This window comes from Poecilia mexicana, unplaced genomic scaffold, assembly GCF_051168715.1.
Source record: "Poecilia mexicana isolate PSO_F unplaced genomic scaffold, ASM5116871v1 scaffold_21, whole genome shotgun sequence".
Lineage (NCBI taxonomy): Eukaryota > Metazoa > Chordata > Actinopteri > Cyprinodontiformes > Poeciliidae > Poecilia > Poecilia mexicana.
In genome coordinates this window covers 18,535,894-18,562,063 of record NW_028263390.1, presented here as the reverse complement: position 1 = coordinate 18,562,063, position 26,170 = coordinate 18,535,894, and the positions used below count along the sequence as shown (strand labels likewise).

The window sequence follows — 26,170 nt, the reverse complement described above, 5'->3', positions numbered from 1 at the left end:
GTCAGGAAGCAGAACCTCCGCAGCAACAACAAGGAAGAGAGCAGGGTGGAGGTCACAGAAAATTTTCTTCAGCTGTCATAAAATGTAGCTCATCAATTTCCTGTGCGTAAATTTGAATGCTGGAATAACGTGTAGATACTTGTACTTCACTGTTTTTTTTTCTTTCTTCTTGTTTATACCTTTCCTCTTTGACCTATTTCTTGAGGTCAAAGGACTCAGGAATTTCAAGATTAATCTCAAAGTTTTGGAAATTTCTGAGTTTCAGAAGTTAACTTTCGCAGCTCAGAATTTCCAGTTTTTTCTAGAAAATGTCTGATATTAATCTTAAAATTTGAGTAGTTTTCTAGAAAATTTGCAGTTTTTCAAACTCATGCATTTTCAAGTTTTTTTCTAGAGAGTTTCTGTGTTTTTTATAGCAAAATTTTGACTTTTCAGTCTCAGAAATGTAATTTTTTGTTGTTGTTTTTCTTTAAAGAAAATTGCTATTAAATAAAAAAAATTTTTGGTGGATATTTACTCCCTTTTTCTGCCTAAAATGTGTTGTTACTTTTTGCTCATTTTCATTCATGCTTCTTTTTTATTGTTATTTTTCTTTGCTATTTAAAGCACAATTTGTGTTCTAATTTACTTAATGGTCTCAGCGTTTCTTTTTAAAACTGTTCACTTTTTGACCGCCTCTGAAGACAGTTTGCATTCAGTTTGTCATCTGGATAAATTTAATACTGTTTATAATCTATTTATATAGAGACAATGTACAACATTTCATTAACCTTTTAAAATGAGAGATACAGAGATACCAGATTATAACAAAAAAACATGGTAATTTCCACCTGCAGGTTTACAGACCAAAAAGCTGATAACTGCAGAAGCTCAGATTAAGAAATAAACCAGATTCAAATCGCCCCTTTTGCTTAACACTTATCCATTGTGATAAATCTTTCACATTACAAAGCAGGCCAGTTAACTATCAAGATACCTGTATGAGTAAAACTTTCTCCTCCACAGGCTGAAACAAGCGCCTTCAATGAAGGGTGCTGATCCCAGACAGACTCTTTGGCACCAAAGAAGTCAGGTTGACTTTGACCTCAGGACCCCTCAGGGTACCGCTCCATCCTAGGACATCTGAACCAGCCTTCAGCATCATCCAGTTCCTCCATCTCTGTTAAAGCACAAAGCTCTCAGCATATTACAGCACACCTAGATGTGTGGGTCTTACAAATCAACTCAAAGAACTTCACTTTCTGAATACCTATCTGTCAATGCTCAGGAGAGGTGGTGTGCATCCTTTTCTTGTTCTTTATATTCTTTAATCCTTTTTATCTGTCACTTTCTTCTAAATATCTTAAACATATTTATTCAAATTAAATTTGGTTGTCATATCCAGGAGAATGCCTTATTGACCCTTTGCAGCTACGTCACTAAATCATTGGAGGCGCCATGATGGACATCGAAAGTGAAGGACGGGAGAATTGAACATAGCGACTGAACTTGTTTCTGTTAGTTCATTCATGGCTTCTACTTGTTCGAGTCGAGCTAATATGTCGGTGAACGTAACACACCTGGTTGGGGCTCATAGACGGTGATATTTACAAAAGTTGTGACGTGTTGATCAAATTATCGACTTTGCCTGAATTCACACCACATGATTTATGTCACTATGTCATAAAAAGCGCTTCCCCTTAAACCGGAGCAGGATAAAAAACGTACAAAAGACGAGATGCTAACTAGCGTTTTACCAAACATGCTAGGCTACATGACGGTGCGGCGTTGTCTCCATGGTTACTAATGGTTATCTTCTCCTTAATGCGATGATATCTTTCTAATCACACTTACTTACATAGTATATGAACGTTAATCTTGTTACCTTATAAAAAAGTGTTTTCTGCAAATCCACGGTTACACTGAAGGCTGCCAATCATGGTTAACGGCTGCTATCCATCTCCACTGCGTCTTTCCTCATTAAAAGTTATTAAAATAAATGACAAGTTTAGTTTGTCTGTTTTGTACAGCCGACCGCGCAGCACCCTGTGATCATTTTAACTGCGAAATCAGCTAAATAAAAGCGATATTAGGTTACAGACGCCTGTTTTTAGACTAGCTTTAAAGGATCGTATTGTTTTTTTCTCTCTTTTTTTGACGTCCATCATGGCGAAGTCGGCGGAGTTATGAAGAGTGTGACGTCACGTTCTGGGCTTTCAAATAAGTCTTGGTTTGAGTTTGCTAAATGTCTTTTGTTATTCTAGTCGTGTTTTAATTCATGCTTCTTAAGTGTTATGTATTAAGGTTTCCTTAGAAATCTGTATATATTTTTTTTTATTTCCCTAAGGGATAAATGTTTTGAGACACCTAATCAAATCTCCTCAGGCATTAGGAATATTGGTCATTCCAATAACAAGGAGACCAAAAACGTTTGACCCCATAAACTACATAAAACACAACTCCATTGCTCAAAATGAACCTAAAATATTAGAAGAACCTGTTGATTTGGAACAGCTTTAACTAAAGAAAACTGTTGGATACTTGTGTGAAATTTGTCCTTTCACCACTAAATAAGGATAAAATATTACAAATCTAACATTCTGTTCAGTAGAGTATTTAATATGCACCAACATATCGATGAACTCATAAATTAAACAGGAGTTCAGGTGTTCTGCAGCTCCACCTTGAAAAGCCTCAGGCATTTCTGCTGTGAACTCACGTCGGCTCCTAGTGGTGGGAGCTGGAACTGCAACTAGGCAATCCCAGAAACTGAAGCTCCCCGGTCCATTAGAGAACATAATACCAAAGTAAAATAGAAAAAAATACCCAAAATACATACCAAATCTGTTTGAACAAAGGTAGAAGATTGACAAAATATATTTATTTGAGATATCTATCTATTGAATCTGATTCTGTTCAACTCATTGCGTACTCTGGTCGATTTTTAGAAGCTTAATTTCTAATATTAGTGAAAATATGAGTTCTGAAATATTCTGAGACAATCTCAGAGAGGTGAAAATGCCTCAGAGATGTGATGGATGGGCGCTGGGAGAGGAAACTCAGCACCATTAAGGGTCTGATTGCGGCGCACAGACGCAGGTCCCTCGTCCGGTCCCCCTCCTCTCTCCCTCCCTCGTCCCTTTTTCTCTCCTCACCATGATTGGACGAGGCCACGTCTTAGGAAAGGCATCAAACTATTTAAATAACACTTTGTGCTGCCTCGGCTTAAAAGGGGAGTTTTTAGCGGTGGATACCAGTGGAGGCACATTTTCAATTAGGCAAAGAGGAAAAAGACGAGCAAGATTTAATTATTTCCCCTTTTCACGGTGGATTTTTAACTTCTTAAATAAGGACGTTGGAATTATTGCAATTTTTTACACATTTTCAAGGGATTTTATATTTTTGTAAACTTTTTCTTTCATTAAAGGGAGCAGGTGAGTGTCAAAAATATTTTGCACGTTGCTCAACCTTGTCTTAAGTCCTAAATTGTCGGATATTTCAATTTACTTGCGGCAGCAGGTTTGTGCTGCACCATGAAGGTGACAGGAATATGTTTGCTGTTGATGCTTTGTTCCTGTGACGGTGCGAGAGTCGCAGGTGAGCTTCAACTATTTAAATATCAGATTATTCAAATTTTCCAACATTTAATTGATTTTAAAAAGCCGTAAAAGATTTAATATTTAGTATTCATGCAGACAAAAGCTTACTGCTTCTTCTTATTCACCCGCAGAGAGTCGAGACGACAATAGTGTGTTTGATTTGTTTGAGCTCATCCGAGTCCCCAGTAAGAACCACGGGGTCACCCTGGCGAAAGGAGACGACCCATACAGCCCCGCCTACAAGATCCTCAACCCGGACCTTATCCCCCCGGTCCCCGAGAGCGCCTTCAGGGACCTGATCGACTCGGTCTACGTCGAAAAGGGCTTCCTACTTCTCCTCAACTTCAAGCAGTTTAAACGGACCAGGGGCAGCCTCCTGACCGTGGAGAAGCGAGACGGCTCCGGACCCGTCTTCGAGATCGTCTCCAACGGCAAGGCGAACACCCTGGATATCGTTTACTCCACCGAGAACAAGCAGCAGGTGGTTTCCATCGAGGAGGTGGACCTGGCCACGGGTGGCTGGAAGAACATCACGCTGTTCGTGCAGGAGGACCGAGCGCAGCTGTTCGCAGGATGCGAGGAGGTGAACACCGTGGAGCTGGAAGCGCCCATCCAGAACATCCTGACGCAAGGCACTGCAGCCGGCGCGCAGCTCCGGGTCGGGAAGGGAGCAGTGAACGACAGGTTCATGGTGAGCGCAGAAGATCGATTCTTACTCCGGAACGCCTTGTGTTTTCTTATGTTTTTAGAAGAAAGAACGCCCGAAACATTGGATTTATGCGCAATTACGCACACAACTCAGGAACGACGGACTGACCAATTAAGCGTTTCTGAAATATCCAACACTGATAACCATTTTTCCTTTCTGACATCGATGCTTTTAGGGGGTGCTGCAAAACGTGCGGTTTGTGTTTGGAACAACGCTGGACGCGATCCTGCGCAACAAAGGATGCCAGAGCAGTAAGTAATCGAGTCCAAGAAGCGTAGTGCTCTTCATTATACGCCAGACGTGCCAACACAAAGCAAGCTGCTGTCAGTGGGAAGTTGTTTTGGTTGTAATTTACACGCCAATTACTTGGTAAAAGCTTAAAAGTGGTTAACTTGTCTCTGAGGAATTTCAGGGTATAAATCTGTCTGACGTCTTGTGTTTTATCTAATTACATTTGACATTAATTTAAACTGTGACTAGCTGCGACACTAAGTGAGCACATAGAAATAAATGGGGATCTCTTGGAGATTTTATGACTTTTTGCCTTTCAGCTGCTCCAAGTGACACGATGATTGTGACTAACCTGAACGGCTCTTCTGCTATCAGAACAGAGTACACTGGACACAAAACTAAAGGTAAACACTATGTAATACTTGGACTTCATCATCTTTGTAAGTGAAGCTCTAAAACTGGCATCACATGGGCTGATATGATATTAACCAGTAGTTACAGAAGTATGTGAAACGAAAACGTATGACATAATCTGACTGATCTTAAATATGACAATTATTATGCACTGGTAGCAGTTGGTATGCAGCATTTTATAACAAATTTATTTTAGTTATAGTGATGGGTGATGCTCCTTTGGTTTTTACACCATGGCTGTCCTTATTTTTATGGACCTTTTTCCTTACATAAAAGCAAGGAAAAGGTTTAGAAGCTCACTTTAAGCCAGCTGACCACAAGTGTACATCAACTTGTACGCTACATAGAAGAATTTCAGCAGTTTTAAAACAGGAACCTTGATATACCTTGTTTCCTGTGACAGGTCTGTCTGCCACAGACTTACCTAAGCTGTGTTTTTTTTAGACCTGCAGATGGTGTGTGGCTTCTCCTGTGAGGATCTGATCAGCATGTTCAAGGAGCTGAAAGGCCTCGGCGTCGTGGTCAAGGAGCTGTCCAATGAGCTCCGCCAACTGGTAAGGACGAGACATCAACGTTTTATTTGCTTAATTAACAGGGGCAGTTTGCGTTTATAAATTTACTCACAGGACATTTAAAGAACTGTGTACAATTAAAACAAGCAAAAATATCCAGGCAGATATTTGAAACTTAGATCTAAAATGGTTAATTCACAACTTGTGTCATGCTATCTTCGTGTATATAAATTGCAGTATCATCTGCGTACAGTTTGAACTTACAAATGATATATCATTAATATAAAGTAAAAACAGTCTGTCTTATCCACAGGATTCACTGTTCCATTTGAGGGTATGCATGTTGTTTTACTATGTCTCTCTGGTAGATTTGGTTTAGTTTCTATATTAAACATTTGTGATTACCCAAGCTAACTGTGTTCGTACTTTTCAGTCTACTTATATGATCTCACAACTCATTACATCATTGCATTTTTCTTTTTTCCACAACGCCAGACAAATGAGAACAAGCTTATTAAGAACCACACTGGCTTACATAGCCATAGAGGCGTCTGCATCCACAACGGCATTTTGCGCAAGAACAAAGACGAATGGACCGTCGATGACTGCACTGAGTGCACTTGTCAGGTGAAACCCTTCACCCCATTGACCTACCATTTGTGCCTGCTGCATGCTAAACTGTCACACAAATATGAAGGGTTTATACCAGCACACAAACTCTTAAACTTAAGACAATACAGATTGAATGAGGAGCACTTAACCATCACCTCAGCTGCTCGTGTTGGTAATTAGTAGTTTGTTGGTTTTGCACAAGGTAGACAGTCTTTGGTGTAGTAATGACATGTCTCTCGTCAGACATTCAGCATGAGTGTAGCTCTTGGGGACTCTAGCAGACTTTAAGTGATGTCCATAATTAGGAACAAGACCTTGGCCCTGACAAAGGGGGGGATACTTGGCAGGAATCCTACAGACAATTCAATCCTATGGGCAGTTTTTTCTCTCCTACTTCTCTCTATTTCCACATTGTTTCCTGCCAGTAATCAAATCCAGGAGGGTGAGCATCAGCATGCAAACCTATAGAGCAGTTGTGAGCCCAGACTCACTTATGGTGTTGTGCTAGAAGGCAATATTTAGTTGTTTGTACCTCTGGATCTTTAAAGCACCAATGTGAGACTGATTGTATTCAGGATTTTGAGCTTATGCCAACCCTCTCCTGACCCAGAGGGCAGGTGGTTATCTGCAGGGGGCATAAACTCCCTCCCAGGGCTCCGTGTTTTAACTTTTCTGGCATGGTTGATTTCACCTTGGGATGTAATGTGTTGGTTGCACGAACAAACACGTAAATTGACTTTCCACTCATGCACAATACGAGTGAAAAGACTGTTTTCTTAAGCTCAGTGCAACCTCTGAACAATGATCTGTGCCAGAGCAGATAAGTTGAAGCACAAGTTTCAACACTGAAGTGCAAGTTACTGTCAATCACATTTTTATTTAATGATGTGGTGCCTGTTATGACGGCTTTGTCAGTCATTAGGGGCAAATACAAGTTTGTAGAGTCAAATTCTTCTCAAATTGTTCCCCTTAATCTCTTACACACTAATCTGATTAGGAGTTTCTTTGTGCAGAACTCTGCCACCGTGTGCCGCAAAATCTCCTGCCCTCTGATCCCGTGTGCCAACGCCACCGTCCCCGATGGCGAATGCTGTCCTCGTTGTGGAACACGTAAGAATTTATATTTTCTGTGTATGTAAATTAATGCATACCATATGTTTTGTATACACACAGTTCAGCTAACAGAAGATCCATTCAAACACTGAAAGACCCATTTGTGTTTGCTTTACCACAAAAATACCCCGGACGGAGCGCTTTACCTTTAACAGAAGGCTTGCTAACTTTTAAGATAATTTGACTGCTAAAAAAAACTCCAGTTGATGTGAAAAAGGGGCTTATGTGGTTTAGTACTGTGAGCTCAAATATTTTACCATTTTGCAGAGGTAAAGTTGGACTGAAAGATTCAATGTCACCAAAAACACAGTATTTTTACTGTAGTGTCTGGTACAAATATCTTAGTCGACTTGAAATAAGACAAAATTAACTTACAAGAAATTTTTCAGCAAGAAATAGGAGTTTGCTTTAAGTAAATAATTCCTTAATATCGATGAAAAAGTACAAGTTATTTCACTTGTAACAAGATATTTTTCACATTTACTTGCTGAAAACGTGCTTGTTTTGTCTTTGTCCAAGTGCAGCAAGATATTTGCACTAAAACTCAACAAAAAAACTTGTTAGGATTTTGTGTTTTTGCAATGTTTTGGAGTCGTTTCATCCTGAGTTACAGTGGACTTTTCTGTTTCCCTGGCTTATCTCGGAGTGTTAGTCATCTGCCTTGGCTCTGAACAGAAGAAGTTTTCTGCATCTCATTCCCAGCTAAATCCTCTCTATTAGCCCTTCACTTGAGGAGCTTGCCCTCTTTGTTTATGCTCAGGGGCGTTTTAAAAAGGCTTGCTGCCTCTCTGGAATACCATTTTAATTGTTTCCCTCTTTTTCGTATTCTCTCCCGCTCCCTCCCTTGCGCAGCGAGTGACTATGCTGAGGACGGCTGGTCGCCCTGGTCTGAATGGACTCATTGTTCTGTGTCATGTGGGCGGGGCATCCAGCAGCGTGGCCGCTCTTGCGACCGTATCAATAATATCTGCGAGGGCACCTCAGTGCAAACCCGCGACTGCTACCTCCAGGAGTGTGACAAGCGCTGTGAGTAACAAATATATCACTTACTTGAAGTTTTGTTATCTGTAAAATTAGCTTTAGTTATTAATCCAGCAGATTAGTTGCTCCATGTTGACCTATGACCTTTTTTTTTTTTTTCAAATCTTCAGTCAAGCAGGACGGAAACTGGAGTCATTGGTCACCCTGGTCGTCGTGCTCCGTCACCTGTGGTTCTGGTGTCATCACTCGTATCCGCCTCTGCAACTCCCCCACCCCTCAGCTGGGAGGCAGGGGCTGTGTGGGAGAGGGCCGACAAACTGAGACGTGCGAGAAGTCTCCATGTCCCAGTGAGTTTCAACGCCTTGGATTAGCCGGGTTTTCATGACAAATGTGCACAAATCCTTGTCAACGGCAGCAACGGATGTAAACAGTTACATGAGATGTATTCATAATTCGGCGCTAGTGTTCATCATCATCATCATCAATCATCAAAGGAGGCGTCGGCGTCTTATTCGGCGTTGGAGCGACAAAATTTTTATACCACGTTTGACAAACTCAAGGCCCGTGGGCCAAATCTGGTCCACCATAACTTTTTATGTGGCCCATAGAGTCAAGACTAAACACTAAGTGAAGTAAATACTATTATCAATCAAATCAATGCAGTTTTTATTCATTTACTGCCAAATTATATCTACCAGTCCTTCCAGGTTCTTGAGAATGACCCACACCGTTTTGCACCAATACATAATTGGGAGTTTATTGCATATTTTTCTCAAATAATTGTCAAAAACTTTCTTACTTGTACTAAACAGCTGCCTCAGCTTTAACTGATGCTAGATTATAGTTTATGATAAGTCAAATTTACTGTCAGATCAAATATTTCCAAATTTGTACCACAAAAATGTTGATTTTTAATCACAAAAAAATTACAAAAAGAATCACAAAATCCTGGATGAACTGAAAAGATGTTCAATAATATTATTTAACTTTAAGAATTTATTGATATTTTAACAGTTTCTGAATAGGTTTTATCAGTGCATTCTGGCACAACCAGAGCTTTAAGAGTGTTCATGATCAGGATTTGGCCCAAAACGAAAATTAGTTTGACACCCCTGCCTTAAACATATGCAGCGTTTTAGGGAAACTGTAGATGGCTATTTTACAGAACAGTAATGGATTTCACACGTTCGAATGACACACAATTTTTTATGAACTGTGCGATTCAGTGAGAGCTATGGTGGAGCCAGAAAAAAAAAACGTCATCCTCCTACAGCTTCCTGTCGTCTTCTTTGTGGTTTTCTTCAGTAGTAACATCCAGCTGTTAGTCATGTGACTTTTGTATTTCCATTGTAGTTTTGCAAAATACATCTATTTCAATATGGCTGAAAAAACACCTCATCCTGGTGCAACTTTTTTTTATTTAATCACAATCCATGAGTTTTTTTTTTAAATTGTCATTTCATTTTGAGCAGTGGAAATTATGTATGCTTCACGGAAACGCAGCTACTGACATCTTGATTTCACTCCTGAATTTTGCAGCAAGGGTAGAAACTGACCATGATTTCCTCTCTCCAGTTAATGGGAACTGGGGACCCTGGTCACCTTGGGGGACGTGCACCCTCACCTGTGGGGGTGGAGTTCAAAGTCGTAAGCGCCTGTGCAATGATCCTGCCCCACTGCATGGTGGTAAAGAGTGTGTTGGCGATGCCATAGACAGACAGATGTGCAATAAGAAAGCTTGCCCAATAGGTGAGTCATTTTAAAGCCCGCTTTAGGTTGTTTGAGTTTTCATTTTTCACTTAAGCATTCTTAAGATTAAAAACAGATTATTCTTGTTGTTCTCAGATGGATGCTTGTCCAACCCTTGCTTTTCTGGAGCCAAGTGCTCTAGTTTCCCCGATGGTTCCTGGAAGTGTGGAAAATGCCCAGTTGGCTTCACAGGAAATGGCATAAAGTGCAAAGATGTTGATGAGGTACGAGTTTATGATTACAGAGCAAAAATGATTACCCTGGAAAAAAAAGTAACAGGGATTTTTATTTAACCACAAAAACAGTGCAAGGAGGTTCCAGATGCGTGCTTTGAGTTTAACGGCGTGCACCGCTGTGAGAACACAGAGCCAGGATACAACTGTCTGCCCTGCCCTCCTCGCTACTCAGGACCCCAACCGTTTGGCAAAGGAGTTGAGCAAGCTGCTGCTAACAAACAGGCAAGTGGACACCTGGCTTTTCCATCAAAGTAAAGTCCAGAATATGTATGAACCTGTAGAAACTACTTCCAACTACTCTCCATCTTTTGAGTAGCACATGTACTCATTTATTTCAGTAATGTGTAACACATTATGTAGATTAATTACACTCAGGCTGATGTTTATAAACATTTATCTATGTTGTTAATTATGATGATTTTCCACTTGCAGCTAATGAAAATATGACTTAAAATGAGAATGTTTCTTAATGGAAAGTATGTTTAATAATTGCTAATTTAATCTGACAAATGAGCCTAATCGGAATGCATATCAAGACGTATTATGAGTTTTTCAATGTTTAAATAAATTGTGACAAGCTGATTTATGTTGTGGATGAACTATGTGTGACATATAATAGTGTGACGTGAAATGTAATGATTTAGAATGGTACAGTTTGATTACTTTTTGTTTAAACCGTTCGATCTACAGGTGTGCACACCCCGTAATCCTTGCCTCGATGGAAGCCATGACTGCAACAAAAACGCTCGCTGCAACTACCTGGGACACTTTTCCGACCCCATGTTCCGCTGCGAGTGCAAACCCGGATATGCTGGCAATGGTCACATCTGTGGAGAGGACACGGATTTGGATGGATGGCCCAATGCCGATCTGGTCTGTGTGGAGAATGCCACCTACCACTGTAAAAAGGTTTGTCAGGGTTGGGATGAAACGATAAAATTACGTGTAATGTTGCCTTCCAGCAGCCCGTCTGAACATATTTCTTTTCATTCAGGACAACTGTCCCAATCTTCCAAACTCAGGGCAGGAAGATTATGATAAGGATGGAACTGGAGACGCATGTGACGATGACGATGACAATGATGGTATTCCTGATGACAGGGTTAGTATTTGTGTTCTGGTTTCCTAACTCTCATGCACCTCAAAAGCTGAGGTGGGGCAGGAAAGCAAATGTTTTTCACTGATTCTTAGCCAAAACCATAAATACCAAAGCTAAGACAGCGAGCAAAGGCACCTGCATTATCTGACACTAATCCCAACATTAGAACTGAGCCTGAAAATAAAGCAGCTTTTCATCCTGCTCTGCATGCACCGTGTACATAGACAGGTCCAGACAGCAAAAGATAAGCACTGCGACTGAAAACTTGTCATCAGCTCCTCATTCTGTCTTTGTGAAACAGGACAACTGTCCGTTCGTGTACAATCCCAGGCAGTATGATTATGACCGCGATGAAGTAGGGGACCGCTGCGATAACTGCCCTTACAACAGCAACCCAGATCAGACAGACACAGACAACAACGGCGAGGGAGATGCCTGCGCTGTGGACATCGATGGGGATGGTAGGCATTCAAATTTTCCATATAAAAACCCCTAAAAACTTTACTTTGGTGTTTCCAATCTTTAAGGTCTCCTTGTTGATTGCCAGGAATACTGAATGAGAAGGACAACTGTCCCTACGTATACAACGTTGACCAGAGAGACACAGATCTGGATGGAGTGGGAGACATGTGTGATAACTGTCCTCTGGAACATAATCCCGATCAGGTGTGTGGACACAGACGCAAACACCCTTCCCCATTTCCTTCCGCCTCAGCCACCAACAATAATCCACATTCAGATCCAAGCCTTTCTCTCTAGCTCAGCATATATCTGTCTTTCAATTGAGAGAGAGCCCCGGCGATTAGCCCTGTGTGGCTGTCTAAGCTTTATCACGCCATGTAATGGTGGAGCAAATCCCGCATGCAGCTCAAGGGCACATTAGTTCAATAAGGCGTGGTAGGAGGGGGGGAGCAGGAGGCCTTTTCAATGGTCCATTGACGTTGGCTGGCTAATGTGAGGGAAGAGGCCCTAGGCTGGATATTATGGAGGAATTGGCTGGTCCTGGGGTATGTGCATGCCATGTCAATTCAGCACAGGCCTGCTCAGTCCACCTGTGCCATGCTACACTGAGAAATAGGAATGTGTTGAACAGCAGGAATTGGGCCGAGGGTTTGGGGGAATGATAGGGTGTGTCAACGTGTTTTTTTACAAACAAACTGTGGGCTGCTTTAAACAACTAGAAGAGACTTGCTTACCATTACTGGATGCATTAGTCCTAATATTTTCAAATTTATTAAACAAGTAGAGCTGCAGGAAACAATTATTTTAGTTATCAATTAATCTATCAAATTATTCTGATGATTAATTGATTCATCGGTCAAAAAATTGGCAAGTTTTGCACATTTTCCAGTTAAGTCTTTTTTACGCAATAGTAGAAATAGTAGAAGAATTTGAATCAGATGAAGCTAAAACTAGCTAGTTAGCAAGTCACCTAACTAGCTAGTTTTAGCTACCTTCCAGATGAAGCTAGTTTTAGCTAGGTTTGGGTAGAACATATTTACAGACAAAGAATTTTATTATCTTAAATTCAAAATGTATGTATTATAGTTTTTATAAGTTTGGCTTAATTATTGTATGTTCTTTCAGAAATTGGGTCTTTTTTTGAGTCTGTATATTCAAGTTAATGTTTAATCGATTACTAACTTACCTAGGTATTCGATTCACAACGATTAATACAATTAATCATTTCAGTCCCATCAGCAACGCCGTTGAAGGTCAACTCTTATTAATATCTCAACAGAAACACAAGACTAATCAGTTGAAATGTTCATGTTATTCTATCCAGTCTAAACCCATATTATGCTATAATACAGATTATTTAACATTAACCGATTGCAGGTGGATTCAGATGATGATCGAGTGGGAGACAAGTGTGACAGTAACCAGGACATCGATGAGGACGGACACCAGAACAACCTGGACAATTGCCCATATATTCCCAACGCCAACCAGGCTGATCACGACAAGGATGGCAAGGGAGATGCCTGTGACCATGATGATGACAATGACGGCATCCCTGATGACAAAGACAACTGCAGACTGGCCTTCAACCCCGACCAGCTGGATTCTGATGGTAAGAAAATTCTGAAATGCATCCCACAGTGTGCAAGTACTTCTGGAAAAACAACAAACTTACAACAAATTTCTCAGGCGATGGTCGTGGAGACGCTTGCAAAGACGACTTTGACCAAGACAACGTTCCTGATATCTATGATGTTTGTCCTGAGAACTTTGATATCAGTGAGACAGACTTCCGCAAGTTCCAGATGGTTCCTCTGGATCCAAAAGGCACCTCCCAGATTGATCCTAACTGGGTCGTCCGGCATCAAGGCAAAGAGCTGGTTCAGACTGTCAACTGCGATCCTGGCATTGCAGTCGGTATGTTAGTTTACTTTTTATTTCATTTCTCTTAAGCCTTCTTCTGGCAGACAATGGAATTAGAAAAAGTCTTCCAGTCATTGCATTTGTCTTTTTTTATTGCAGAACTTCATGAAAATGTTTTTTCCGGCCCCTTTTTCTGCAACAGGTTACCACGAGTTCAACGCCGTGGACTTCAGTGGAACTTTCTTCATAAACACAGAGAGAGACGACGATTATGCCGGCTTTGTGTTCGGCTACCAATCCAGTTCCAGGTTCTACGTGGTGATGTGGAAGCAGATCACGCAGACCTACTGGTCCAGTAAACCCACCAAGGCCCAGGGATACTCAGGCCTGTCCATCAAAGTAGTTAACTCCACCACCGGCCCAGGAGAGCACCTTAGAAACGCTCTCTGGCACACAGGCAACACCGCAGGACAGGTAGCCTAGATTTAGATGAATATATTTAGATGTTTGTCAGGCAGACTAAGCTGCAGATCCTTTTTTCTCGGTTATTAGGTCCGCACTCTCTGGCACGACCCTAAAAATGTCGGATGGAAAGACTTCACTGCCTACAGGTGGCATCTGATTCACAGGCCAAGAACAGGACTGATCAGGTGGGAACAACAAAAAGCTTTTTATTATTCATGAACTCCAATCTTTGAACTTATTCAGTTGTATTTGTCTTTCCACAGAGTTGTGATGTATGAGGGTAAGAAGATCATGGCAGATTCTGGTAGCATCTATGACAAGACGTACGCAGGTGGCAGGCTAGGTCTTTTTGTCTTCTCACAGGAGATGGTTTATTTCTCAGACCTCAAGTATGAATGCAGAGGTGGGTAGCATTGAAGAAAGTGTAAACATTCCTCTAAACACCGCAGTTGTATATGCTAACTCCTGTTATCTTTCAACAGATGCATAAAATGACGGTCAAACTCTCTGAGGAATGCACCTTTTATTTGTAAAGTAAGAACATATTTTCTCCTGCGAAGTCCAGGAGCTGATTTATTTCTGCATTACTTTTCTTCCGTGGCACGCACTCTCGGATGGGGCGAAGGGCGTACTATTAGCCTCAGGGTAACTTGAAGTTGGTTTGGGCAAAGCACCATCTAGCCAACTTCCGGTTGAGGATCAAAGGTCAAGGGGAGCTGAAAAGACTCTGGCTTTGCAAGATGGACACCAACATTGGGAAAGGTTCCTCAGAAAAAAATGCACTTCACTTCACTTCAATGCCTTTTCATTACTCTGTTTCTCATCTTCAGTCTCACTTTTTGGATAGACATCCCAAAGAAAGAAAAAAAAAACATATACTCTCTGTTCTTTACCAGACTACTCTTTGTATGACTTGTGAATGATACTTTTGCAGATTCAAAGAATGAACACAGAGCATTTTAGGACTTGAAATGATTTGAGGGGAATGTTGAGTTGCGGGAGGTATGTGTTTATTCATGAACAGTGTGCGTGGAAGATTAGCCATGAATGGATAAAGAAAATCCTTCACCTGTCTACCTAAGAATCTCTGTTGAGTAGAGAAATTAAGTATAGCTTAGTTCTAGTTTAAACAGAAGAACCACAAACTGATGTCTGAATTTTTGACTCAGGATAAGATGGAAGTGACGATCTTCCTATATGAAACCAATGAGAAAAATCTAATCACCTGGTATCAAAAAGCCATGATCAATTCTAAAATTACCATTTAGTCACTGAAGAGATTTCTGTCCCTCAACTTTTGAGGATTTCAAGATGAAATGATGTAAATACATCTAGCTTATCGACTCTTGCCTACAGTGTAGGCAGCGAACAGAAGTAGTACTAAAACGAGTAAAACTCCTAATATCCGATTCTTTGTTCTAGTAAAAGCTGATTTACAAGGTGAATTGAGTATTCCTCAGAACTCTTTTTTAATATGAAGTTGGTGTGATTTTTGTACCTTTTCTGCAGAGATGACATTTTTAATGTACAATTATTACCTCATTGCTGTTTATAATCTGATAAAACAAAACAATGCTTTTTCACAATCTTCTGAAATGTTGGACGTTCTAGTGCTACCCTAGCATAAGCTGTAAATAGTTGTTGTATCTAAGAAACAGAGCAGAGTTCCCAGGGCCGTGGTGTACCCCAGTAAAAATGGGAGATTTTTATACATTTGCTTTGCCACATATTTTCAGTGCTATTTTTAGCAAATAAATTATTGTTTTGTTTGTCTTAGCTTTTTGTGAGAGCTTGATTTGTGTGTGCGTATAGATACATGCTATTTAAATAATTTATCAGGATGTGTGGTCTTGTAAAAGGGGACATGTCCGTCTGTATAAACAGTTTGCACACTGACGCAAGGATGTTCTGTTCTTTATTGTTTTACTTTGTTTTGTTGTTGTGTATCTGTTTCTATTATTAGTTTTGTCTGTAAACATTTTCTTAGTTGTATAAAGCAAAATGCTGTTTTTATTCACTGCAAATTTTTTGTTACCAACTTTTAGAAAATAAATAGCTGTTAAAATGTAAAAGTCTGCATGGACTTATGTTTTGTTTCGGTATTAAATATTCACCTACAATGTGGAAAAAAAATTAAGAAAACACTTAAAATGATCAGTTTCTCTGATTTTAATTTTTATAGGTATACGTTTGAGTAAAATGAATATTGTTATTTTATTCTATGAACTATTGACAACATATCTCTGAAATTACAAGCAAAAAAAAGAGTTTTTATTTGCAGAAAATGAGAAATGCAGAGCTTTCAGAGCTCAAATAATGCAAACAATTAGAAATGTAGAAACAACACTAATGTTTTCACTCAGTAAGAGTTCAGAAATCAATGTTTGATGGAATAATCAGGAGGTTTTCTTAATTTTTTACAGAGCTGTACATATAGCATATAAGTAATTCAGTGAATGTCAGTCTATTAACTAAATCTTTTAAACGACACCATTGATTTCTAGTGAGTTAGAATAACATCTATTTCAGCTAAAGTAAGAATCCCAAAAAACTGCTGACAATTCATCAATCAGAATCAACACAATAGCAAATATACATTTAATTTTGGCAGCTGATGGTCTGATTAGTCAAAGCAACGGCCATATTGTCAGCAAAACTTAAGATCACAAAGGGAATGCAACCAAACCGAACATGCGTCTAGTAGTCCAACCATCACAAACATCAATTTGCTGAAGTTTACTACAACTTAATCATGTCAATTATATCTTTTCAGTTGCTTTCCATGTAGGCGTTTAAGTAAAACAAGGAGGGGACATGAAGAAAAGCATCTACTTAAATTTAAGTAGTTTGGAGGATCTGTAGAGCTGACTGTCTTTTTAATCCAAAGGCCTTGGGAACATTGTTGAAGCGCCAGAAGATAGTGTTCTTCTGGAAAAAACAATTACGCTGAACGTTTGTTCTGGAAAAAGTGGCACTGGTAATAAAAGTCATCCGTCCATTGCCGGGCCCAGGGGGGAGATGGTGCTCATCATTTTTTATGTTGCACAAGCATAGCGAAAAGTTGTTTACAATTGGAAGCAGCTGATTAACAAAAGCTGAAGTAATGCTGAAGCGATAAATCCCAGATGAGTCGAAAAGACTCTTAATTTCCCTTTGGGATTAAAAAAGTATTTTTGAATTCGAAACAACAGTTAACAACTATTTCTTGATGTATAATTTTAATCAGTAAGTTATTGAATAAAGAGTACTGGTGGATTTATAGTATTTACCATCTACTTCCAGTTTTTGTAAAAAGTTTAAAAGATAAAATCTCTGTGTTGAATTAAAATAATTTCTGAATGCCAATGAACGGACACAGTAGTGATGGGTCCAGGAACACCGACGCGCCGACGCATGCATCAAGCCCATAGACCAACACCCGTATCGGGCATGTATTGGTTTCAGCAAGTCACGTGACTGATACAAGAACTGTTTAGAAATGACACTGGATGCCAAACTGTTCATAAGGAAGCGAATCTGTCAAAAGCATTTGCCAAACAAATTCTTGATCTTTTACATTGTCATCTATGGAGCAGCCTCAAACGAAAGGTTTCCGCAGTGTGGGACCATTTTGATTTTATACTGGAAAATAAATTTGTTTTCATTTTTGTTGTTTCATCCGGTTCTTGTCAGTTTCCACTTAATCTATCTGAACCCAAATTCAGCTGAAACTGACTTTTAGTTTACTTTCATATTATGTTCTGCAGGTTAAGTGTCGCATGTGTTTGACTAAACTGTCTTCTTTAAATAAATCCACCTTTTCAATGCTGAGACATTATGAGGCCAGGCATGAGAATGAAGTCCCAGATACACCTAGATAAACTCAGATATGCAGCCATTCCACAAATTACTCAGTTGCTTTTTATAAATTATTTCATATACAGTGAACCCTTCCTGTAACGCAGTTCACTTTTCACGGTATCGCTGCTTCGCAGATTTTTTTGTGCAGTTTTTTTTTCCCACAGTGTTCTTCGTCCTAATTGACCATTTGATTGGTAAAAACAGTCTCCGCGCTACCTGAGTGCCAATAACGTTACGGTGTTTAATACAGATTGGCCACTCAGGAGATGGAAACTGAAACTTTCAATGTCTGCTGGAAAAAAAAAAAACTGGCCAGAGGCAGCGCAAAACCCGACCGGAGGCTCGTTTGATGAGATCCATCGTTCATTTTACTCAAACATACAGATATCTTTTTATGTTAAAGCCGTTTATACTGTTTATTTATTTATGCAGAGACAACGTACAACATTACATTAACCTTTAAAAGGAGAGACGCATGGTACCCGTTGTATTTTTTTAATTTAATTTAATTGCTAAAGCAGCGGCTAATATTTAGTGCACAAAGACTATATATACACCTGCACAACATAAATTGTTTATTTAATTCCTGCAGGAGAAACCATGTGGTCCACCATCAGGTGGAAACGCCCAAATATCCTCAAACCTCACAATTAAAATCTGAAATACTTGATTCATATTCCACCCCCAACAACGGTCTGATTCATGTTGAATCCCACAGAAAACAGTGTTTTATTAATACACTTCCCTGCAACCTGCTTCTGTAAAAACAAGGGCTTTTGGATAACACCTGAACATACAGTTTTTGAGACTTGAATTAGAAAAGAACAACATTTTCTAAGACAATAAAGCTGTGACCAGCATAAGTCTGGAATGTGGTTTGGTAGATGTTTTTCTACTAACCTCAATGTACTGGTTGGTTCTGTAAATTCTGGTGCGTCGGTTTGCAAAATTTTTACAAAAATATCCACCTTTCAAGCATTATATTCAGAAAAAGGCGAGTTTTACAATCAGAGGCCCAAAAATCCAACCTTTAGCACAAACCCAGGCCAGTTATTTTATTTTATTTTTTTATTTTTTTTATTTTAAATCGCTGCAATCTTTGCATTTACAAAACAAAGACAATACTCTTTTAATTGTGTGACATAATTGCCACATAATCTCATAAACACCTTGGCTACTTCTCTGTAATTGCCTTGTATAAGCTGTCATGAAAAACTGCAAACCCCCCAAGAGAACAAAACAGTTCCTGTGATTGTTGGCAGGAGTGTCGGGATTCCTGACGAGTATGTGCTCTGACCTCTGACCCTGTCGCTGCCTGATCCTGAAGACCTCAACCAAGAAGCTAATATTGTTTTTGTGAAACAATAATAAAAAACTGACGTGTGATGCAACAGAAAGTTGGACCTATAAATGGTTTCCTTGGCTCTTTATTTTTCAATGCATTGTGAGTTGAAATATAAAATAAATGACAGAGAAAAAAGGTAATTATTTAGAAGGGGATGGTGTTTTTTTTTTTTTACATTTCAATATAAATGAAGCCTGGTGGCCTGCCAGGCTTATAATATGTATTGCCCCAGACTTCCATACAGCAATTCAAATGTGGTACAATGAGTGAATTATACAAAATAAACAAAGAAATAACATAATGTTTTCTAGCTAAAGTTTAAATTTCTTTCTATTTTAGTAAATTAGGACTGTGCTGTGGTCTTAGCCTGAATTAACGTATTTATATTGTCTACATTTGTTGTTAGTGCCCTTAAAAAGAACAGCAAACAGCATGTTCTGGTACAATGTTCGGTGTTCGACCGAGACAACACATGAGAGGGAATGGGCCAAAATCCTGTTAGTTTGCTATTCATTAGCTGAGCTGGCAGCTGATGAGAGAAGCAGTGGCTTTTAATTTCATGAAGGGAGCACACCCTGCTGCTGCGCCGTAGCTTCTGTTTATCTGCCAACCTGTAATTCCTTCTGGCCCCGCTCTTGTGTCGAGTTACAAACTGGGCTTCAAAAAGAGCGCGCCTGCCACAGCAAAGTCACTGTGTGCCCGTTCTGTATACCTCATCTGTGTGAGCAAGTGCAACACAACCATGCATTAACATCACTGTAAAACCACAGGTCTACTAATAATGACTGTAGGAGCTGGCAAGCCAGCTGCAAGTGGTTTGCAATGATTTTAGACGGCTACGTTAGCGGTGCGTATTTCTGGGGATGTTAATCCTATTGTGAGTTATTTTCATCAGCAAACTTGTAAAACATGTTTGCCAATGTGATCGTAATGTTCTCTTAATCCAGTGTTTCTCAAATATTTTCTGTCATAATTTTTTTCACGCCCTCCTAATTGAAATACTATTGGAAATCTGATCATACTGAATAATTTATTTGTACAAATAAAACAGTCTCAAAACAATTTCCAAGTTCAGTTTATTAAGACATTAAGTTAATCAAGACTATCCAGTCTGAAAGAGAAAAAGTGCAAATGATTCACGATGTGTGTTTTTACAACTGTAAAAACTGTAAAAAAAAAACTGGTTACTTATCAGCTTTTTCAGCTTATTGTTTTTCACAAAGCATATAATTTAACATTTATTGTGCGAAATGTGCAGACATATTGCTAATATTTATTTTTTCTGACCTTTTTCTGCGAGCTACAGTTATTTGTTTGCGATGGCATTTTGCAAGATGAGTTTTTTGCTTTCTGTTTTAAATATGGGTAAAGTTTTACGAGAATAAAGTCGTAATTTTGACACTATTTTAATCAGTCAGGACTGTTTGGTCTAAATAAAAACATTGGACAAATAAAAGGAAAAAAAAAAAATCACTCAGTGACCACAAATGACACATAACATTAAAATTTATCCGATGTACAAAAGGCAAGGCTGCAGGACTTAGTTGCCCCAATAACCAGAAATAAACTCAGATCTCAGAGATACCTGTATTGACGACAAAATGCTCAAATGTTCAACCACTCCGCCCCTAAATCCTTAAAATTTACATCTTCTTCATCTCACATTGATAGAGAGTGAGAGAGAAGAGCATAAAAAGACTAATGGTGCAATCATCAAACTATTGTATAGAAAAACCAGACAGACTCCTATTTTAGCTTCCTTGGGATTCATCGTCTCATCTTTCCTGGTTTGATAAACCTCTGCAAAACAAACCTTTTAGAGACTCACTAACCTCTAAGGGAGGTCAACCCTGGTCTAAAACATTTTTTATTTTCCTGTTTGCCATCATTAACAACTCCAACAGAAGATCCGATGATTATGCTGCACCACCCTACCTATCGTTCTTTGGCAATAAGTTAATGATTTTTGGTGTCTGGAAAACGAGCCATTTCAAAGAACTTCCTTATGTAATGTCACAAATCAGCAGACACTGCCCCTCACCTAGCAACCTCAATAAAGCCCAGGCGGTTACCTAGCAACCCCAGCAGAGCTCCAGCACATTTAGACAACTGGTTTTACTGCTGTATGCGCTGGACAATGGCTGCTGGAAAACAGAAGTGTTTTGTAGTTGAGTTTTCTATTCAGAAACCACTTGTTGCATTCTTGTTACTTCTACTTTTCAAAGATGTACAGTTGCATAATTGCACATCTGTTTGCAGCCATTTTCACATGCGCGTGTAAATGTTGAGGTGGGGGGTGTGGCCAGCAGCACCTTATTTTGATTTAAAGTGCCAAGAGGACCTAAAACCTCTTGTTCTGAAATGAGCACACAGCAGACAGAACTGAACAGACTAAAATCTCACTAAGAATGATTTTGTGCGAAAAATGTTTGCATATAGCCCACAGATCTACCCTAAGCTGTTAAAAGAAGCAAAATAAATCACGTTTAAAGATCTAAAATAACTTGTTTGTCGTTATAAACACTACATGACTAACTTTAATAAAATGTAACAATGGGTAGTTCAAGATTTACATGTCCAATACAGTTAGGATGAAAACAAAAATAGAATAAGTGAGCTGCGAAAACTAATGTGACTGAAGGTTTGAGCCAACTCTCTCTTGATTTAAAGTTTGATTTTTATACGATGAAAGTGTCTACAGGATGTATAATATCCTCTGTGTATTTGAAGTGAAATCTTCCACCTTTCACTCTCAACACAAAGGTGTGAAATATTAGGGAAAGTTGTGGTAGACAGATGTCCACACACCCTTCATGTTTTTTGCAGAACGGTATTTCACGAGACACAGGGATTTCATCAGATGTGAACAGTTAAGACAAACACCTGTGTCCCTTCTGTCCTTCGCAGAACAGAGCCTAATGTAAGTTGATGTTGACATTTCAATGAACTGACACAGGATGGTTTGGATTTGGAAGCTTGTACAAGAACTGGCTACACTGAAAGTAGGTCGACAGAGTCACGAATGACCCAGAAACCTATTTTTGTGTTTGCCAGTATCAAATTGTTCTTATTTCCAAAAAATTGGCGGATCCATTGACACACACACACACACACACACACAAAAATCAATTATAAGACTGGATTCTCTTTGCAAGAACATGTACGACCAGGAACATCCTGTTCCAATATTGGTTCATCTGTTTATGTCTGTTTTGAAGAGTAACTCTTTTCCAGCTGCTAGTACGTCAAGAAGGAATATAAAACAAATTTGAACCAAGTTGCATCTCACTACAAACTCAGTGGTGACACCTTTCAGCCAAAAGACCTTCATAAACAGATCACAGAGGACATGAGTGACTTGGGTGGACACAGGGTACAGAATCACTTGTGGTATTGAACATATTTTGAATTTTGTTCCAGGACAAACATAAACAGCACAGTAAAGCATTGGACATGCTCTTTTGCAAAGCCAAAATGTTTATATATTTTTTGTGGATGACTACGCCTCACTCCATAGATTTGCTATACAGATTAGAGACATTGGGACAGCAGCATAAGACAAAATATCAGGAGTATGGTTAAAGTCCAAAATGTGGAGCAACACACTGTTGATCTGCTATTCCTGTTTGCTGCCAAAGTTATAACATTTCTGGGAAAGCTTTTTTCTTTCTCTGCTTGTTGAAGAAGTAGGGTTGAGGGATTTTTTCTTGTCATTGGACTGTCATGTATAAATTACATTTTCTTCTACAGTGACCCACTTTTCCACACTTCGTCACTCTACAACCTCAAAAATCTTGATAAAGCGTCTAGATTTTATGCAATTGATCAACACAAAGTAACATTTAGTGACACAGCTCACAAATGTTTTTGAACATGGATAAATTAAATAATCGTTACACATATACAGAGTATATTGTTGCTAATCTTTGTAAATTAGTTAGATCTGGCATTTTCTGAATTGTAGTTTTTACTGTTGGATAAAGGTTTGATGCATATTGCTAGACTTATCACTAAAGTCATCTGATTCTTCCAACAAAACTGTGAATCTTTGCAGCTGCTGCTCTGATCGAAGCTCTTCTTACTGGATCTTTTAGCTGTCCATTTTTTGAAAGTATCAAGTTCAAAAACTACTTTAAACCTCACCAAAGAGTCAAAAACAGGTGTCATATTATATCAGCCTGCATCCAAAATCTCAGTTATCATAAGCATACCATTAGAAGCACTCCACTAATATTGTGGTTCACTATTGTTCTCTGGATAATATAATTTGATCAAGTCTTTTCTAATATTCCATACTACCAAAAAAGTAATAAAGTATGTATCAAATTCAAATCTACAATACTGGTATCATATCAGAAGTGATTTACCATCCAGGTGACCCTTGAAGCACTGTATTTTATTCAAGATTCAATGCACACATGCATGTTTTATACAATCCACACAAATTTGATTCCATTAAAAGCAATTCCTACAACTCAGTATGGGATGCTGGTAAATAATCTAAAGCTGTAATGATTCCTCCAACGACTCGAGTACTTTGATTATTAAAATTTGTCGAGGTAAATTATCTGCTTCGATGCTTCGTTAAATTATGTTTTATCATTATTTGCATTGCACAGCACTCTCACTTCTGCCTCTGAGTTGCTGCTTAGTGTTAAGTGCTAACAGCATAACGCCTAATTTTCAAGGTTAGTCTGGGAGAATTGTATTGATTGATGATAATGTTCGGGTTTTATCATTTTTCAGGGAATCAATAAGCATCCTTAAATTGACTGGAGTACGACAAACTTTCTCCTCCCAGAGCTGCTGCCTGGTGGTGGTGAAGAACGCGGCGGGTGCATTTATACAGATGAGTGGATAGACTGAACACAAAGGGCTACTGCTCTGTAGTTGATGCTTAATGTAAGTGTAGCTTTACTGATGAACCGGAAATTATTTTCATATCATCTTGGTCTCAACAAATGGGTGGTGGAGCGCATCGTGGCGGAACATAGAGAGTAGATGTGTTTCTGTGTGTGATGAACAAACGTGTCAAATCCCGTCACTAGCATGGACACAAAAGCTATCAATGGGCAAGGTGAGAGTTATAAACATTTTTTAAATCCGATTACTCAATTAATTGTAAGAATAATTGATAGAATACTCAATTACTAAACTATTTGTTTACAACAGTTTGCTTTTTCAAAACTGAACTACAATATTTTCCGTAGCTACAACAAACAGTATTGGGATCTAAACCACACCACAAGAAACATTTAAGTGTCTCAGATCCAGGAAGGTAAATTCAAGGTTTCAAAATGCTGCTTATGTAACCATAAGTCACTGCCTAAAGTTCGCTGATTTGGTGGCAAAGACAATAAGTCACATTGTTGTCCCTTTTTTTGTCATTTTCAGAGGAAATATTGAATAAATTTGTGTTCTTTTTAGCTCACAACCAGATTCACGTAAGGCTGTCTGGATGAGACTTCTTACAGGCAGCCCATACCTTTGATAGTGAAGGTCAGGTTTGGTACCACACATATCTGATGGCAAATCTGTTTACCGGCAACATTCCTTCACCAATAAAAAGCTCATGTTTCAAGCCGTTGCTGGATAGGCCCTCTGTAAAACTCTGGTGGAGTGCCTGCAGAGCAGAGCTACTCAGAGGAAGGCATTCTGCTCACATTACCGGGTCAGCGGCATTGCTTTACTATGTAGCCCACCAGGGAAAGCTTCAAGTGTTAGCTCAAAATACCACTTTAAAGGTTACAGGAAGGGAGTATTGCCATTTTTATTGTCAAGTTCGAGATAAAAATGGAGAATTACTGTACGCTGAGACAGCAAGTGCATAATTCAACACTGCTAAACGGATCCAGATTTTTTCATGTTTGTGACAGCAGCACTGACAGGGGCAATGAGACATGTGAGGGCGCTGTATTGGGTTCCCTTCAGACCCATTTTGTGTCCTCAATTGGTGGCCTTGGACAAAAGGAGCACAGAAACCAGAGCTTGAGGTAGAACTGCACTTTTACTGTGAGTGAGGAAGGCTAGAAGAAAGGAGTCCTTTCTCTGTTCATCCTGGTTAGCTGTACTGTACACCTCAGAGAAGCACTCAACGCTAAAGGGAGATGGGTTGTCTTTGATAAAGGACACCCACACCCAACACACAGACATCCCCTTCAGGCTCATCTTTTCCTTCTAGAGCCCTAAAAAAGGCAGTGCGGCGTTCAAGGGACTTTGTATTGGCGAGAATTCATCTCCTTGCTGAGTCACGACAATCACGTTTGTTTGGCGAAAGTTCAAACTGTGAGGGGATCAGTCGTCTTCATCTCATCTGATACTGCAGGCTTTTTGTGGGAAAAAAAGGACTTTTCATCACCGCCTTTTGTAATTTCAGAGACAGTGGGTGTCGTGCTGACACATATAAACCACTCTGAGTGCATGCAGCTATTGAGACCCGACTTGTTTCAGTGCTTCTTTCACACAACCAGACAATGAAGTGCGGAGATGTTTATAGAAGAAGCCAGCAAGGTGTTGTTCTCATGGCCAAGAAAATGTTCTGAACGATCCCATAAGGTCTGTGCCTTCTCCAGAAGGCATAAATACATGAACAAAAAGATGAAAATTTGTACTTTCATACTCTTTTTGGTAACTTTGCTGCACATTTACAATGTCTTTATCACTATTGCATCTTAGCAAGATGGTCTTAGGTTTGAATCTGCCTCAGGTTCTTTCTGCCAGAACTTTACATTCTGTCCTATTTGGTTTTATTTTGAAGCAACATGGAGGTTTGTACGCTCTAAGATATAGGAGTACTTAACTACTTTGTTATAACAAAGTAATTGTAGTTTATTTAGTAATAGAACTAGTTACATAAGTTTCTCAAATATCTTTTGTCCATAGTGAGTGCATAAGAACTCACAAAAATTTTACATAGTCAATTTAAGCTGTTAAATAAATTTTATGCAGATAACTCTGTTGT

General features: G+C 39.2%; 1 protein-coding gene and 1 long non-coding RNA gene across 3 annotated transcripts; one reads left to right on the top strand and one right to left on the bottom strand.

Moving 5' to 3' along the window:
* Positions 1–698: 698 nt before the first annotated feature.
* LOC148153074 (uncharacterized) lies at positions 699–5,444 on the bottom strand. Its single transcript, XR_015761778.1, has 2 exons — positions 5,357–5,444; positions 699–1,159 (listed from the first exon to the last, which is right to left on the bottom strand). It is a non-coding gene; the product is annotated as an uncharacterized LOC148153074 (long non-coding RNA).
* On the top strand, positions 3,151–16,096 carry thbs1b (thrombospondin 1b). Of its 2 annotated transcripts, none has more exons than XM_015006339.2 (23): positions 3,151–3,413; positions 3,499–3,576; positions 3,710–4,269; positions 4,463–4,538; positions 4,839–4,922; positions 5,377–5,486; positions 5,940–6,071; positions 7,070–7,166; positions 8,022–8,195; positions 8,321–8,497; positions 9,726–9,899; positions 9,996–10,123; positions 10,205–10,357; positions 10,826–11,044; positions 11,130–11,237; positions 11,536–11,695; positions 11,782–11,900; positions 13,074–13,308; positions 13,386–13,613; positions 13,762–14,033; positions 14,112–14,209; positions 14,288–14,427; positions 14,507–16,096. In XM_015006339.2, exons 2-23 carry the CDS (start codon positions 3,513–3,515, stop codon positions 14,512–14,514), a joined length of 3,516 nt encoding a protein of 1,171 aa, XP_014861825.2. In that variant the 5' UTR covers positions 3,151–3,413; positions 3,499–3,512; the 3' UTR covers positions 14,515–16,096. The 2 variants fall into 2 exon arrangements, with proteins under 2 accessions (XP_014861825.2, XP_014861824.2); XM_015006338.2 differs by having other exon boundaries at positions 3,496–3,576.
* Positions 16,097–26,170: the final 10,074 nt, after the last annotated feature.

Coding starts and splice junctions, on each gene's coding strand:
- thbs1b (XM_015006339.2), top strand. CDS start 3,513: ATGAAGGTGACAGGAATATGTTTGCTGTTGATGCTTTGTTCCTGTGAC. Junction 3,577..3,709: donor TGACGGTGCGAGAGTCGCAG/GTGAGCTTCAAC, acceptor ATTCACCCGCAG/AGAGTCGAGACGACAATAGT. Junction 5,487..5,939: donor CCAATGAGCTCCGCCAACTG/GTAAGGACGAGA, acceptor CCACAACGCCAG/ACAAATGAGAACAAGCTTAT.